Raw genomic sequence first — 17,646 nt, 5'->3', positions numbered from 1 at the left:
CGTGTCAAATGAACAAAACTTCAGTTTCCGTTCACGAATAAAGAAAACACAAGCTCAAAACTATCACACTTCTATCTACGCCTGCACAAGCACCAGCCTCATGGGGGAGAGACGGGAGCGGCCATAGCTGCCCTGTGTGTGGTCTTGTAGGTGAGGCGTGATGATTTCTGAGGAGTTACAGCCGTCGCTTTAAAATCTGTCCTTTTCTGCTGCATCCAGCAGAACTGAGGCGGTGTAGCTCTTCAAAGGTTCGTGTGAAGAAAGTAGGTCTGGTCCACTTTGGTCCAGACGGTCCTGAGGCTGCGGGGAGACGGAGCTGCAGGCTGGCAGCCTGGTCAGCTGATGGAGGGGATTGGTTTACAGTCAGGTCGGCACCACTCCAAGTCGGCCCCGGCCAACTCGGCACCGCCCCGGGATACAGTCAACTCGGCATCAAGCCAAGTCGGCATCTCGCCAAGTCGGCCTCGCGGGCGGGGGGGCTCTCGAGTGGCCGAGTTGGCCGGGGCCGACTTGGAGTGGTGCCGACTTGACTGTATCCCGAGGGGATTCACGGGGGATACGGTCCAGTCGAACCTCGGCTAGCAAGGTGGTCTGGGCCTCGTGTTACTCGGGGGGGCGGGTTCGCAACTCAGGAGAAAACTTACGAGGATTCTGAGGATTTCCGCCACGGTGGGGGCTTTTCAGCTGGTGGGGGCGTCTGCCTCCTATCTCCCAGCTAGACCAACCATGATGCACGGTCCGGTCCCGCTTCCGTGTTGAAGCGGGCCTCCCGAGCACCACCGTGAGGTGGAATGGCGGTATTGCACCACTGAATGAGTCTTCCGCTTCGGGGTTGGAAAAATGGCACCATTTTCCCTTTGTTCTGAGGGACTGGGCCTGGCACGTGTCGCAGAGGGGGGTCCCCCTTTGTTCTCTATGTGAGGAGGCCTCAGGCCTCAACAGGATACATGACTGATGCCACGTTTTGCTTGAGGCCCTCATATTAATACTTCACTATCTATGACTCCTCAACATTCAGCTGAAGTAACACCAGCCAGTTTAAAGTCAAATTGTGCTGCACGTTATTTTGGACCACTCTAATTAATAACTAGTTTCGCTATTTGTAAATGTGATCACACAAAGCCACACAGGTTATGTAAAGTGCTTCGTGATTGCTGAAAATGCCACAAAACAAAAAGAAAGAAAGAAAGAAAGAAAGAAGAGAAGCATCAACAACACACCAGAGATAAGTCACCATTACACAGACAGCAGTAGATGTTTGCTTGTTCTCCCCATGTGTGCATCGGTTTCCTCCTGGCACTCTGGCTTCCTGTCACAGTCCAAAAACACGCGTGTGAGGTTAACTGGGGGCCCTGAATTGTTCCTCGGTGTGAATGTGAGCATGTGTGGCTTCCTGTATCTCTGTGCTTGTCCTGTGATGGACAGGTGACTTGTCCGGGGTGTGTTCTCTGTTGTTTTCTCTCTATAATGATGCTGATATGAGATCTGAAACATGACCAGTGAACAGCTGCTGATCAAATGTAGAATCATCTGCTGCCTCACCAGCCGTGAACCTCACCACACATCATCGATACAGCTGATGTTAATCCTCCTTACAGTGGGAGATCTTTCACAAAGCTGTCTGGAGCAGAGTCAGTTGAGGATGTGAGACAAAACTTGTAATTCTCACGATAACAACTGGCACAGGGACCAGAAACACATTATAATTTCAACACAGGAAGTACAAGTGATGCCTGGTTTTTTTTTTTTTTTTTTGCTATAAGCAGGACGGTACTTCCTCCCTGTGTCATTTGCTGCACACTATATTAGGGTAATTCATCATTTAGAAAAAAAATTAAAAGCCCCACTTTTTGCAGATATACTTGGGATAGAACAAGTGAAAGATTACGATCTCCCCTCCATGTGTCAGTGGCTTTCAATGAACAAAAAAAAAAAAAAAAAACAAACAAACAGCAGAAACATGAGTTATAAAGGAAAACATTAAACTAAGCAGGTTTGGTTCGTGCAGCCCTCACTCAACTACATTTATTTCATCTCGTGTATTTCCAGTAGTTGCAGAATAATCATTGATTATAATCATTCAAGTGCTATATATAAACGTCTTTGAAAAAATGGTGCACATTCAACTTCCTGAGATGTAACCACAGAGTGGGACAGGAAGAGAAGCCCTCTGCTCTACATGAGTGCAGAGGGCTGGTCTGAAAGCCCAACCACAACAGAGTTCTGCTTTTGTCTGGTAGAGTCTCAGCTTCAAGCAACACTTTTAACACAAACAGTGTGCAAAGTAGGGAAAAAAGCAAATGTAAGATAATGATGAATTCTCATCAATCTTCTTCTACTTCTTTAACCAACTGGAGCAGACCCCAGGTGAAGACAGGTTACGTTATGGACGGGTTGGTGGTCCATCACAAACACAGATTCTTTCTGAAATATTTGTTCGTGTCAGAAAACATTTTTTTTAACTCATCCAATAATCTGTTTTTGCCCTCGCTCTTAAACAGAGACATTAAAATGTTCACAAGAACAGAATTGTTTAAACCCACAGACCATATGATGAGAGAGGTGATATAGTCAAAGAACTGGTTCAAAACAAAACACTATTTATACCAACGTGTCTCACTACGCTGCAACCTTCATGACTAAACTCCCCTAAAACACAGACGGAGCTTTTATGATTTATATTCTGCAATACTGAAAGTAGTTTGAGTGTCTAAAGTCCAATAAACTGTCAACATCAGAAATATGAACTGAATGTATCAACCGAATTGCATCAAAAAGAAATTTTCTGATTGCACAAACTCTAAAAAGACTACCGGGCCACAATTTGGTGAGATCTGGTGAGTGTCAGCTGAAGAAGTGTTTTGGGTTCACTTCGTCACACTCTCTGATGAAAACTTCATAGAAGGACAGAGAACAATGAAATGTTCTACAGTGAAGGATTTCAGCATTTAACTAGATGATGTTTTAACATAACCAAGGCAAGAACACCACAAAGAACCAGAACATTTACTAAGATGTGACCACAGTGAACCATGTGCTCTTCATGCTGCTTCCTCCTGCAGGTCTAAATTTCAGCCAACTTCACCTGGAACACATCAATATCCAATCAGGTAAAGAAGTCCCAGCATAGACTGAATTTACTCAAAGCTTTAAAGCAAGTTCACCTTTGTCATCCTTTAGTGATTAATTTCTATCAGACAGTCATGGAGAACCTCCTGAACTCCACTGTGTCTTTCTCCAGATTTGCTGCTGGAATCAGAAAGGACCTACAGCGAGTGGTGGAAGAAAGAAACAGAACACTTCCCTCCCCTCACAGAAATTTACACTGAACAATATCCTCATCCCTTCATCATCATCATCTTCATCATCATCATCATTGGCAGTTACTTGAAACATAGAGTCCTCCACATGGCCATCTAGCTGGTGGTGGGATGACTGCATTCAGTGTGGTTTGAACAGGGGAAGTTGTGGTGGATGGTGTCATTGGGGCCTTTTTTAAGAGTATTTTGAGTTGCAGCAACTTTCTTTCCAAAACTATGTGTTGGTCTTGCTCTTATTGGTCTTGAGGGCATCCAGTGCAGGACTTGTTTTCCCACAAAGAGATATTTAATGCTTCTTTGGTGGAATGTCTATTTTGGTAGAAAGTGATCAGCATGTGCTGCTACTCGTCCGAGTTAGTGTTGTTCTGGTCAGTGCTTGTTTTAATGTCTGGGTTGATTTTTTTGGATGTTTTGGCATCTTGATAGTCCTGACTGTATCTGTTGGTAAATCGTCTTTACTGACATTCCAGATTCACCATAGTTTTGAAGACATCAAAGAAATCCATGCAGGCTTTACCAAACTCACTCAAACTCCTCGGCACGACACCGAGATGTAATGACATCTAATCTGTGTGGATATTGTGTTCTTTTACATTTCTTGCAAGTAGGTATTGAAAAATGTGTTTTTCCTCGAACGGTGACACAATATCTATTTTGATGTTGTGCTTTCTTTCATCTATTTGTGTTTACTGTGAACTGAAATGTTCAACAAACCCACATGGCCTGCTGTTGATCTTTCAAGTGTCGCAGATGGTGAGACGATTAGTATCCACTGTGTGCTTCTCATCAAACTGAAACGTGAGCCAATCACAACATTGCATTGACCTGATCCTCCCACTGTATGAGATGACAAATGACGTGAAGACACTCCAGTTCCAACAGTCAGTGATGGGTATGTCAGAAAATGCTGGTCTTGTTTGTGCTGATGGCACAGCTATGACACAGTTAAAAATGTGGTTTGTATGATTTGTTGTTGTTGTTGTTGTTGTTGTTGTTGTTGTTGTTGTTGTTGTTGTTGTTGTTGTTGTTGTTAGGCTGCACAGTTGAGAAAAAGTTAATTGCGGCTCAACAAAATGTTAGCTTTACATGTCCTCATCTGGGTGCAAACCAGGACAAAACGTATCAGATCGAAATGATTATCGTTCGCCAGACTGAAGTCTTGGAAGGAACAATAAGCTGTGACTCCGGTGAAGTTCATCAGACCTCTCCTTTGAAAACAAAACAAGAATGTGAAACTTTAATTTTAACACCCTAAGGTAATGATCAGAGAGCAGAAAGGAGACAGAAAACTTGCATTTCCTCCTTCTTTACTGGTTCTCAGACAGCCACACCAAAGGGAGGAGTACAGTTTACACAGGAGCTCACAGAACAGGTCAGAGAGAGACAGCAGCTCCACTGTGTTCATCAACACAGGTAACAATTTAAGTCATTGCAACTGTGTTGTTCATGATCTAGATCTACAACTGCCCACTGAGCTATCACGACCACAAACATGATGCTCTGACACTGTTTTCCTCAGATACTTTCATGCTACCCAGCATCTTCCTCATGAACGCCAGGTCACTGAACAACAAGTCTGACGAGCTATCAGCCACCATCAATGGGCAGAAAAATCTGCGGGATTGCAGCATTATCGCCGTGACGGAGACCTGGCTTCACTCGGGGATAGCAGACGAAGCTATATTGCAAGCAGGCCACACAGCACACCGAGCCGACCGGACGAGTGACTCGGGGAAAAGCAGAGGAGGAGAACTGGTCATCTACTCCAACAGCAGGTGGTGTACCAACGCTACAGTGACTGCAACACACTGTTCCCCTGATTTAGACTTCATCACACTCAGATGCCATCCCCTTTATCTGGCTCGAGAGCACACGGTTATCATGATTATGGCTGTGTACATACCACCCAGTGTTAATGCTAATGTAGCATTAAAGACCCTGCTTGCTGCTGTTAGCAAGCAACAGTCTGCACATCTGGATGGTGTCTTCATTGTGGCTGGAGACTTTCATCATGTAAACTTGAGAACTGTGCTCCCGAAGCTTTACCAGCATGTTACGTGTGCAGCGAGAGGTCACAATGTGCTGGATAAGGTTTACAGCAACATCAAGGACACATATAAAGTCTCCCCCAAACTCCACCTTGGAAAATCAGACAATCTGTCCCTGTTTCTCACACAGGCATACAGAGCTCTCATACAAAGATCACTGCTTGAGGTGAGATCCATATGGATTTGGCCTGAAAATGCCATCCCACAACTACGAGACTGTTTCCACAGAACCAACTGGGACATTTTTTTCACAGGGCGACCTGTCCGAATACATATCCACTGCTCTGTTCTGTATTAAAACCTGCAAGGATCATGTCATGGAGGAGAAGTTGGTCAGACAATATCCAAATGCAAAAAAGTGGATGAACAGTGCGATGAAACAGCGACCTTCAGGACTGTGCTTTCAGGTCTGGAGACAGACCTACAGCTCAGCCAGATCCAACCTGAAGAGGGGCATCAAGCGTGTGAAGGCAGTATACGTCAGAAGTCACTTCACAGTGGGGAGCCTCTGACGTGTCTGGCAGGGCAGGGCATCCAAAACCTGGTTAACATGAACAGCTCCAGCACTCCCACCACCAGCACCAGCACGGACCTAGCAGATGAGCTAAATCAGTTTTTTGCTAGGTTTGAAGTTGAAGAAGAGAAGGATGCCCCTATGCATGGCAGAGGTCAGAAGGGTGCTCCGGAGTGTGGACCGTCGAAGGCTGCTGGTCCCGATGGTGTCCTGGGGAGGGTACTGAAGGGCTCTACAGACCAGCTAGCGGGAGTTTTTGCATTAATTTTTATTCTCTCGCTGGCTGCCTGCATGGTCCCCAGTTGCCTGAAATCTGCCACCATTGTGCCCATCCCCAAGAGGCAGTCAGTCAGTAGCTTGAATGACTGCAGACCTGAGCCTCTCACTTGAACCGTGATGAAGTGCTTTCAGAGACTGGTTCTGAGGCACATAAAATCTTTCCTCCCTCCCAGTCCCGATCAGCACCAATTTGAATACAAAGCCAACATGTCAACAGGTGATGCCATCAGCACAGTGTGTAAACACCTTGAATACCCCGGCAGTTATGTGAGGATGTTGTTTGAGGACTTCAGTTCTACTTTTAACACACTTGCAACTTAACAAACTGCGCAGTCTGGGTATTGACAAGCACACCTGCAGATGGATTGGAGACTTTCTCACTGATCATCTGCAGTCTGCCAGGCTGGGGGACCACCAGCATCAGGGGAGCCATCTTCTCCTATTGACGTCACTGTGGGTTAACAGAACATTTTTACGGCTGCCTGTCTGAGCAGGAGAAATATGAGGAAAGCTCAAACACACTGGCACGAAGAAAAAAAATGATTTGGGGGTGTTTTTGATGAGTACATAACTATAAAACAAGGTTAAAACATACAAAAAGTGAATTCTGCATGATACAGCCCCTTTTAAAAGAGGAGGTTTACAACAATTCTTCAGTATCTGCTTCAAAGAGCAGGCAATACATTTGCTCTTGTTCACTTCATCTCTTTGTGTTTACTTTGTGAGCCTGCTGTTGATGTTGTTTCATGTGTTTCAGGTGGTGACATTGTTGGTATTACAAAGTATTTCCACTACGAGTTTCTCATCACATCCTTCTGTGTGATGAGGAACCAATCAGATCGTTGTGATGTCTGACCCTCCCACTTTCTGAGATTACAAATAAACCGAAGACTCTTTGATAGCTACAGTCAGTGGTGGAACTCTCAGAAAATGTTTGTCATATTTTGTTTTCTTTTGATGATCAGTGTCAGACGTAAGTATTTGCTGAAGTGTCAGATTTAACTAACACATAAAATACAAACATGAAATTCTGCTTCTAATTCAGTTTGCTTTTTTCTTTCAGACTGCACAGATGATCAGACTTTTGAAATAAAGTCTGTTGCTGCTCAACAACATGTGACCCTGGAATGTCCTCATGAGAAACGTGTGAATTCTGAAAAGCTGTACTGGATCAGAATCATGTCTGGTCACCAGCCTGAATTCTTGGGAAGATCGGTCTCTCATTATGAAGGAGTTAATAAAACTCCTCATTTCACAACCAAACAAGAATCTAGAAATTTTGTTCTGGGAATTCATCAAACTCGGGTCAATGATACTGGACTTTACTACTGCATACTGACCAGCTGGGAAATTATGACCTTTCTCAGAGGAGTGTTTCTCATTGTTGAAGGTAAAGTGAACCAATTTTCTATTTAGATGTGTAAGCTTTCATATTTATTTACATGCTATCAAATTCTTTGTGTCTTCACTTAATTCCACAATTAATTATGAATCTATTTTTTTTTTTACAAAGAAATTTTAATTGATTTCATACAGACTCAGCTGCTTTTCGCTTTATTTACTAATCACTTTTGTCACTTCAATATTTACTGAAGGTTTAAATTGCTGAGTCATTTGCACTTTTTAATCTTTGTTTTTAGATTGGTTGCTTGTTTTATATTTCATCCTTCCCAGGACCCCAATCTTCCATCTCTGGCATCATTCAAGCTCCTCCGTCTGCTGCGGTCCATCCAGGAGAGTCGGTGTCTCTGCAGTGTTCGGTCCTCTCTGACTCTGAGAAGAAAACATGTTCAGAAGATTACAGAGTTCACTGGTTCAGAGCAGGATCACATCAATCTCACCCCAGTTTCATTTATACTCATGGAAACAATGCAGGGTGTGGAAAGTCTTCACAGAAATGTTTCTATAGCTTCTCTAAGAAGGTCAATGTCTCTGATGCTGGTACTTATTACTGTGCTGTGGCTGCATGTGGAGAGGTCATGATTGGAAATGGAACAAAACTGGACATTAAAAGTAAGTTCAGAAAATTTTCCTGGTAAAATTGGTTCACTTCAACAAGCAAATAATCAGAATCATTAAATGTTTCATTTTCTCAGATTGGAATCACACAGAAATAGCTCTTTGTATTGTCTGTGCTGCTTTGGCTGCAAGTGTGACTGTTTCAGTCTATCTCATTTGGACCATCAAGACGAAGAATTGTCACTGTGGTAATACAAGTTACTTTAAAATCAGTGTATTTAATACCACATGCATTAAAGTGACTGACAACAAATTTTAGATTCAATGTCTCTGTGGAACAGGTGCTGAACCAGCCAGCAGTGATCAGCAGGTGAAGCCTCAGATTGAAACACATGGAAAAGTTGTTGATTTCAGTTAATTTCATGCAAATAAAGTTGTAACATTTGTACATTTTCCTATATTTCTTCAGGCAGATGAAGCTGCGTTGACCTATTCTGCACCAACCTTCAGCAGGAGAAAAGTCACAAAAGCAGAAAGAGGAAACACACACTCTGCTCAGAAAGAGACGATCTACAGTGACGTGCGTTTTCACCACTGAGCAAGTGAAACTCTTATTCTGATAAACAATATTAATGTAGTTAACATGATTCAAGTAAGAAATGACATTTATTTGCATTTCAGTGATGAAGTAGTAATTTGTGTTATTTGTGCTATTGCATTTTCTTTTCAAGCACTCATAAATAGAGTTTGTATCATGTAATACTAGTTTTTAATGTAAATTGCAACAGAGCAAAGTCACAGTTTCAATTGATTTCCTGAGTATTTCAAACAGATTACATCAGCTTTAATATGAATTTTCCTTGATCTTCATTACCACAGAAATATAAAATAAAATTACTAAAGTAAATAGAAAATTAATACAACAGAAGCTGCAGTTCAGTGCACATCATCAGTAGTCTTTCCACCTCTGATTTTAATAACCACACATTTGACTTGAATTTCATGTCTATGATGATTCGCTCATGCTGATCAGCTCATGCTGATTTTGTTGTAGTTTCTTCATAAATTTAAACCTAACACCAATTATTAAATTTTGTGGAATTTTTGGTAAATCAGAGCCAAAGATGACGAGTCAAGGTGTTGACGCTGCACAAGGAGGATTTATTGAGGATTGCAGAGGAAACACAAATCATGTGATTGAGAGCAAGGCTGTTGCTCCGAGGAGAATCCAGCCCGACTCTGGCATGACTTCCGGCCATGCCATGTCACATAGCCAGATCTCACAAGACGAGCGGATGTTGTTTCTCAGGTGAAAACACGTTGGTTCTCAGGGGAACAGTCCCTAGACCAAGTCACTTCAGACAACACAGAGCATCCTTCGCACTGTGTTCCTGAGAACTTGAAAACAAAGCATTATTCCATATCATTAAAAATATCCTCCCTTTTTCTGTGTCAGTGTTTTTCTCCTGATGGCTGTGACAGTGTGTTGAAAGTATCTTGTTTCCCCACCGAGCATTTTTCGGTCTAAATGACGTCTAAATGACGTCTAATTGTTCTTCGACGTCTAGTCTAAAATTGGTCTACCAGTGGTCTAAAAATGAAAGTTTTTTAGCGGTCTAAGCTAGACGTCTTTTAGACGTCTAAGCATTAGCCGTCTTTTAGCCGTCTATTAGCCGTCTACGTCTGTACGCCTCGTCTCATCTTAGACGTTTAAATAACCACTAATATACGTCTATTTGTAGACGTCTAAACTTAGACATTTATTAGACGTTCATTTATATACCAAATTCATACGCCTCTTCTGATCTTAGACGTTTAAATAACCGCTAATGAACGTCTATTTATAGACGTATAAATTTAGACGTTTGCTAGACATTTACTTTTGTACCAGATCTAAACCCCTTACAAAAACTACTCGTCTTATAGACGTCTATTGAACATATTAAGATATTCTAATAAAAATGCAGCCATTGCAATTTTTTTATTATTCACCAGAAACCTGTATTTTAACATTTTTTTTAATCTGAGCTCCTTTTTTAACCATTAGTACTGTAATCTAAACCAATACCTTTTAAATAAAATTCAAAAATATGAATGTCCAAAAAATATTTTTAATTTCTTTACACCACTTGAAAAGAGAAGCACAAACTCTAATACAAACTACCTACATAAAATATAAGAAACATTTTTTTTTTTTTTTAAATGTAACCAACTTCAGGGTATGTACACGTCACATACTAGGTTCGTAGGAGCCGTGTGAAACAATAACCACTGGACACAGAGGCAGAATGATTTGAAACTCTTTAGTTCCACAAAGATCTTAACAATACTAAACACAATAACATTACAACCTTGGGCCCATAAACTAAGAAATAAAATAAAATAAATAAATGTCCAAATGGGAGTGTTCCTCGGTGGTTTGGTTGGTGCCGGTCAGTTGGACTGACACAAATCCTACCACTTAATCCGTTAAGTGGTGTGGCGGAATTAAAAGTTCTGCTTGAAGCCCCGAAGGTGGACTGGGAGCTCGCCATCAGTTGGATCGCTCATCAGCTTCGTCAGACATGAAAGCTGAAGCTTCACTCTTTCCAAGCATCACAATAGAACCTGACCTGTATTTAGAAAACAGGTTTACAATCCAATTCAATGCATAGAACCTCTTCAAATGATCACCGAAATGTTCAGTTCAAGGTGGTTGTACAACACTGATAATCTTTATCAAACAAGAATCAAAATACTATGGGTTACATGCTGAAAACCATAATTAATCTTAACAATTAAGAGTTTATCATGTCAAAATGTATTTCAATCAATTCAAAGGAATAATGTTTTAAAGATTTCATTCAACCAAGGAATTCTTACTTCTACATGAAGGCATAACATGTGCTTCCTCATGTGTTTCTCTCATTTTCTAGTTTTTTTTTTTTAACATCAGAGAAGAGATTTTCGCTGAAATACATCAGTTCTCATAACCTAACTAACTTAAATTACAGCTTTGCTGCTTATAAGCAACTTAAATGAACTTAAAATGACTTCTTGTACTCCTGAACACATTTTAACTTCGCATCACATGTGCAAAAGATGAGGCATTTCACACAGTGAAACTCTCATAATGTGCTCATTCCAGTCAAATTTCACCATCAATCCATTAATATAAATGTTTTTAAGTGCAAAACATGAATCAAAAACAACTTAAGATGTACAAAACACCCTTAATTGAAACAGCACAATCACCTCACATCTCCACAGACACACACATTGCAACACGCAGCGGCAAGCTTACCAATGATTTTTTCAGGAGAAACGCGGCCGTAAAGTGCTTCAACGACGGTTTTTTCCTCTCTCTGAAACGGAGTTTTCGGAGCATGGTATCAACAACTACTTCATTTCTCAGTTTGACTGCGAAATTATACAGTTTCCATACCTTTTTTCCCGTTTTTCTCTCTCACGCGGAAGTGAAGTGGCGTGCTCCATCTGTGCATTAGTGAGGTTAAACTGCTTCACTAGCGCGGCCTACTACTTCCGGTCTTCAAAATAAACTTCAGGTTTTTCAAAGTAAAATACAAAACACTTATAAACATAAGGAAATAATTAAATAATGACTGAAAATTAATAGATTGTATTTATTAACCCTTCTGGAGGTGGGTCACATAAACATTGTAGTGAAAAAATAGAACAACTTGTAAATACAAAATTAAAACCATAACAATAACAACAACAACATTTTTTAATATATATATCTTTTTTTTGTTTGTTTGTTTTATTGCTGCAAACCAAACCTTTAAAATAAAACTACACCACTGGTGTCCTGGTCTCCTGTAACCACCTCCACCAGTCCGAGCTGGGGCCTGTTTGAAATAGAATCCCATGGCCGAGCGGATTTGGTCGTCTGTAGCCTCCTTAAAATTCTTCCGAATTGCTTCTGCAAACAAAGCAATAGAACAAATGAAGAAAAACTGCAAATGTGGCTGCCTATTGTATTATGAATTATGGTGAATTATGTGTATTATGGTCAAGTATTGGCATCTGAATATATCTCGTCTTCAAAGTTAAACAGTAAAATGTTTTGAAAATAGCCGAAGCAGAAGCTTTTAACCTCAATTCCTACAGAGAGAGCAGGCCCTTAATTAAAATAAGCAAATGCTAAATTAATGAATGACGGTAAAAGGACCAAACATTGCAAAAATAAAAAAAATTCTGTAGTAGTTGCTTCGACACCCACCTCTGTATGCCTGAAACAGCACTTCTTCGACCAACTTTTCCGCCGTTGTTTCAGTACAGTGGAGCACATGAGCACAAGGATTTCACAGTTGGAAGTAGCGCAGTCCACAGGCACAAGTTGAAGGCGTTTTCAGGTTATGGTCGTACAATCTCCATAAGACTGTAAAGTAGTTAAGTTTTATCACGGACTACTTCTCTCTGAGCGGAACAACGTTTTCCCAGAAGTGGTTGCACGGTGCGTCACATGACCGTAGTAAACCAAAGAGGTTTTTGTCAACAACGAAAGCAACATGGCGGCAGTCAGCGTTACAGAGGCTGAGAAAACACAACCGACATCTAATAATCTAAGGGAATTTCAACCACAAACTTCGTTGTCGAGTGCTCAGCAGGATCTGGGCTTTCAGATTTGCCGAAGGTTTTGGGGAGGTTTCATACGTTTTGATAGAATAACGCGAAAACACCGATCACTCTACTGTGAAAGCTGTGCACTTCAAAGAGCTGGTTCTGCCATCAGATTTTTGTTTGATTTGTATTCCGAAGATGTAAAATGGTGTAATTATCGACACTGAAATGCAGGATATTAGACGTCTACATCTAAACTATACCTCATAACGATTATGGCTATTAAAGTGATTTCAATCCAATATTTAGAGATCAGTTTTGCAATGTGTAGTTATTGTTTTAAATACACAACTACTGAATGATGGATTAAATTCAGTTGTCTAGATTCGGTCTATATCTAGACGTTGAAATGCAGTAGAGATTTAGACGTCTAAATCTCGGCTATATTTATACTATACTGTATATCGCTCGATGGCTATCAGAATTATATCAGTATATCAGTTCAGTATTTGAAGATCAGTTCTGCAACATACAGTTATTGTTTTAAATAAACAACTTTTAAACAATGGATTAAATTCAGTTGTCTAGATTCGGTCTATATATAGACGTTGAAATGCAGTAGAGATTTAGACGTCTAAATCTCGGCTATATTTATACTATACTGTATATCGCTCAACGGCTTTCATAATTATATTAGTTCAGTATTTGGAGATTAGCTATGCACCTTACAGTTGTTTATTTAAATGAATAATTATAGAATAACTGATTAAACTGCAACGTCTAAATTCCGTCTAAAAACAGACGGAATCTAGACGGTTGAAATCAGGTCTAAAAAAATACTAGACGTCTACTAGCCGTCTATTGCTCAGTGGGTCTCTTTATCTGACACAAAGTTTTTACAAAATATACATCTATTGTATGTATCAATTCAATGTGAACAAATAAGACTCATAATTCTTTACATGCGTTGTTGATTTGCTTCACTCACACAAGAAAATACAATCATTCAAACCTGTTTTCTTGCGTTACATTTATCTGCTCTTTGTTAAAAATGTGATCTTTGGTACGTTGGGAATAAAACATTTTCTAACTTGATGAAATATCACTAATGATGTAAACTCTCTTTAAATCTGTCAAACTCAGTATGAATATACGGTTTTCTCCCTTTCAATGCACAATGCAGAGCAGCATGACATAAAAAAGTCTTGATGAAATTGTGCAAAACTATTATTATAAGTCAGAACTTTATGACTTTATGAAAATGTCATATTTCATTAAAATAATCTGATAAATTTAATGATATGAAGGAAATAAAATAGAATTTACAAAATAGAATTACAGTTACAGAGTCTCAATATATTGCACGTTTTTTGTAAATGCATTGAAATTGTCACCTCTTACCAAAGTAATCACAGCAATTAAAGCTAGGGTTGGCGATTTGAATTAGATACATTTTTTTAAATACTGGTTAAAATGATCTTTATGACCTGATAGGAAGCAATTCATGGCGTGTTCTTAAAGTAGTTTGGAAAATATCCGTTATCTACAGCAGGAGTAAAACGGGAAAAACAGCAACCAATCGTCTTGACGGGACACCTTTTTTTAAACCAATCAAATCCCTTCGCCGTTCGACCTGCCCCCTGCGTGTACATGTCAATGGCGTGCACTGACCCTGGTTCAGTGCGCGCGTAGAAGGACGGAGCATCGTTGCAGAATGGCGGAGAAGAATGTTTGTGGCTTTACTTACCGGTGAGTGTGCCATAACTTGGCGTAGTGCAAATAAAGAAAAACGAAGAAACGAAGCGCTGAGGACAGGTTACACCAGGGACGCACTGGACGCGGAAGCGCCGCGCGCACCATGCGCGCGGAACGTCTCCGCTTCTCCGCTCCCAACGGAGCTCCTCCAATGGAGTGGGAGCTGGGCGGAGCCTAGGGGAGATGCTACATTCGTGCTACATGCTAGTTTTCCAAGATCGCCAACCCTAGCTTTGACTGAAATACTCAAATTTACTGGCGTCAGGCGAACTGTGAGAGTTTAGAATTAATTGTGTGAGTTTTACTCTCAATGTGTGAGAGATAATAGATCCAGTAATCTGATATATGGCTGTTTTGTTAGTAATAATGCAGTCCGACTTCTGGTTAGGGCCCGGTACCGTTAGATACTTTTCGGGTGCAAGTACTTTTTCGATACCTCATGTACGGTACCGGTTCCTGAACGGTACTTTTTTCGGTACCTGCCTTCACGGCGCACAGACGACGCCATGACTGCATTTGCACTTCATGCCACTAGGTGTGCTGTTTGCATGTTCAACCTTATTTTACACAGACACCACAGAGGAAGAAGGGCTGCGGGCTCTCTGCATGTTGTTAGAAAAAGAGTGTTAACAGCAAGACGTAGTGATATGTTCAGTGATGTGATGCACCGTTTTTTCAGTCAAAGAGAAGAACTGAACGATCGTTTCTGCACATTTTATTTACTTAGTGGCAGTTAAACTGTATCACAAGCAGTTTCTGTACTCAAAAGACCAAGATTCCTTGCGGACAGAACATACTGAAGAACAGTACATAATGTCCTTTTCAACCTGGATATTGCGTGATTCACGTGACAGGAGAGAGAGAGAGAGAGAGAGAGACAGAGACAGAGAGACAGAGGAGTAGCGGGGATTGGGACAAATACTTGGTGGAAAAAAAAAACGACGCCAGGCTTCCAGCATGTTTATTGACTGTGCTGCCGCTTTCAGAACCGAAACTGATACCTGTACGCATGTCTCTTGTTCGGTACCAGTATATACCAAAGTTTTTCGGTCGGTACCCAGCCCTACTTCTTGGTGTGTATTTTGAGGCCGAGGTCTGCCTGTGTATTATTTTATTTATGCTGTGTGTTTCTTGTTTTTGTGAATTGACCATTCAAATGCAGCTGTGATGTATCAAAGACAGGATCAGCTGACTGGAAGGAGGCGAGATATTTAAGGCAGACTGCTGACATCACCCGTTGTTGGAGAGATTGTGAGGGGCGGTTTATCCTTTACTGTATCACAACCAGCCATGACTGCACAGCACTGTGCTGAGCCTTTGTAGCACGTGGATACGGATTACAGTCAGGTCGGCACCAATCCAAGTTGGCTCTGCCCAACTTGGCACCGCCCCCGGAATACAGCCAAGTTGGCACCGAGTGAAGTCGGCACCCAGCCAAATCGGCCTCGCGGGGGGAAAGGGGGGGGGGGGGGGGGGGGGGGGGGGGGGCTCTCAAGTGGCCGAGTTGGTTGGTGCCGACTTGACTGTAAGCTACTTATCACTCAGCCAAAAGCCTCTTTTTTTTATCACGATGCCGGCTGCGGCACGACGATTTGCACAGTTTTTTTTGTGCCGGCTGCGCCTCTTCTCCTCACGTAGCAGGCGGGGAACTGGAGGACAAACTGTGTGATTGTGGTGACTGACAGGTTACAGGTGAATAATGTACCTGGAGCTTCATGTTTGGCGTTCTGTTTTAACCGAGCAGCTTAGCTACAAGCGCGGAGTGCGAGCGGCTGTCTGGTGATGTGACCAGATCATGTGACCAGGCGGCGTTCGCCTGGTCACATGATCCACGTTTCTCCCTAAATAGAAGAGTGAAATATACAAAATAAGTACAAAGGAGCATGTTCCTCACCACTCTAAAAACCTTAATGTACTTATTTTGTAGATATTTATATATTTTGCTTTGATATTTATATAGATTTTGTAGATAATTATTTTGTAAATTATAGAAATTACATTGGCGTTACTCAAATTTCATTTAATTAATTTCATTTTCACTCCATAGATCTTACACAATTTATGTGGCATTTGGGGTTACAAATGGCAGATTGTGAAACCTGGCCTGCATCAGGCTGTCCTGGCTAATTTTAGGCTCCAAGCTGCCCTTTATTTCAAAGATCCTGGAGAAAGTTGTCTACAGTTGTCTGTAGTTGTCCCTACAGCTGAAGGTATGCTGAATGACTCTGGTGACTGTGCGGTTCTGGTTCTGCTGGACCTGACTGCTGCATTTGACACCGTGGACCATAACATCTTACTATCCCAACTGCAGCACCTGGTTGGCATCAGTGGTCCTGAACTGCAGTGGTTCCGGTCCAACCTGACAGACAGAGCTATGTGTGTTTGTCTTGCCCGCTCTGAATCCTCCTCTACTCCTCTGTCTTATAGGCTTCTGCAAACACAGATCTTTACATGTCAAATATAAATGAAAAAACTCTTGTAATAATTACAGTAAAAAACACTAACCAACCATTATTTGAACTTTTTCTTTTAACGGTCCTGATCTATTTAACATTCATATATGTATAAACAGACATGTATTGTCCTTTTGATTAATGAGATAAAATGGCACTTTGTTCAGTGAGAGTCTCTGTGTTGGCCTTGGCGTGCGTCTACAATGAATCAAATGACTCACACGTTCATTAATCTCATTCTCCTGTTCACTGAAGTTTACCAAATGCACAAGTCTTCTCAACAATCTTAAAGCTTCAAAAAATAAACAGTCTGAACAATTTCATTTGTCTTAGACATAATCAAAAAAAGTTCTGTGACCCGACTTCTCTGCCAAATCACTTCACCTGTGCTTCCTGTCCGCAATATGTTTCTCCAAAAGCAAACACAAACACATCAACAAACATAAATCTTTAAAAAAGAAGTAACTAGAAAAAAAACAGAAGTCACTTCCCATACAAACTTGCTTAACATAAATATCCCACGAGCTATAGTATTAATTATAATTTCTTTTTTTTTTTAATCCTGATAAGCAAAAGTGTAACTGAAGACAGAAGTGATAAAGTTTTCAGCAGATTGATCTTGTTGAAACATGCAATATGCACACAAAACATTCATCTGGAAACTCATGTTCATGTGTTATGTTGTTCATGGCATCATATTGAATGTTGATTTGTTTGAGTGTGTAATTCATCACTCTTTACGCAGGATTTTCGTG

The 17,646-nt window shown here is 41.0% G+C and overlaps 1 protein-coding gene across 6 annotated transcripts in view; it reads left to right on the top strand.

Moving 5' to 3' along the window:
* The window catches only part of LOC115406848 (uncharacterized), a 92,505-nt gene that overhangs the window by 12,505 nt on the left and 62,354 nt on the right, over nt 1-17,646 (top strand). For 2 of the 6 annotated variants that reach the window (XM_030117112.1, XM_030117120.1), the window contains exon 4: nt 7,836-8,137. The exons of 1 other annotated variant lie outside the window; for it this stretch is intronic. In XM_030117112.1, coding sequence (XP_029972972.1) covers nt 7,836-8,137 — 302 coding nt within the window. Of the gene's footprint in view, nt 1-7,835; nt 8,491-8,589; nt 8,663-17,646 lie in introns of those variants that run through there. 3 more of the 6 variants (XR_003933575.1, XR_003933574.1, XM_030117102.1) reach the window with 3 other exon arrangements.

The sequence above is a fragment of the Salarias fasciatus genome, chromosome 2 (assembly GCF_902148845.1).
Source record: "Salarias fasciatus chromosome 2, fSalaFa1.1, whole genome shotgun sequence".
Taxonomy (NCBI): Eukaryota; Metazoa; Chordata; class Actinopteri; order Blenniiformes; family Blenniidae; genus Salarias; species Salarias fasciatus.
Note: the sequence above shows the minus strand (reverse complement) of the source record. Positions and strands in the feature narration are given on the sequence as shown.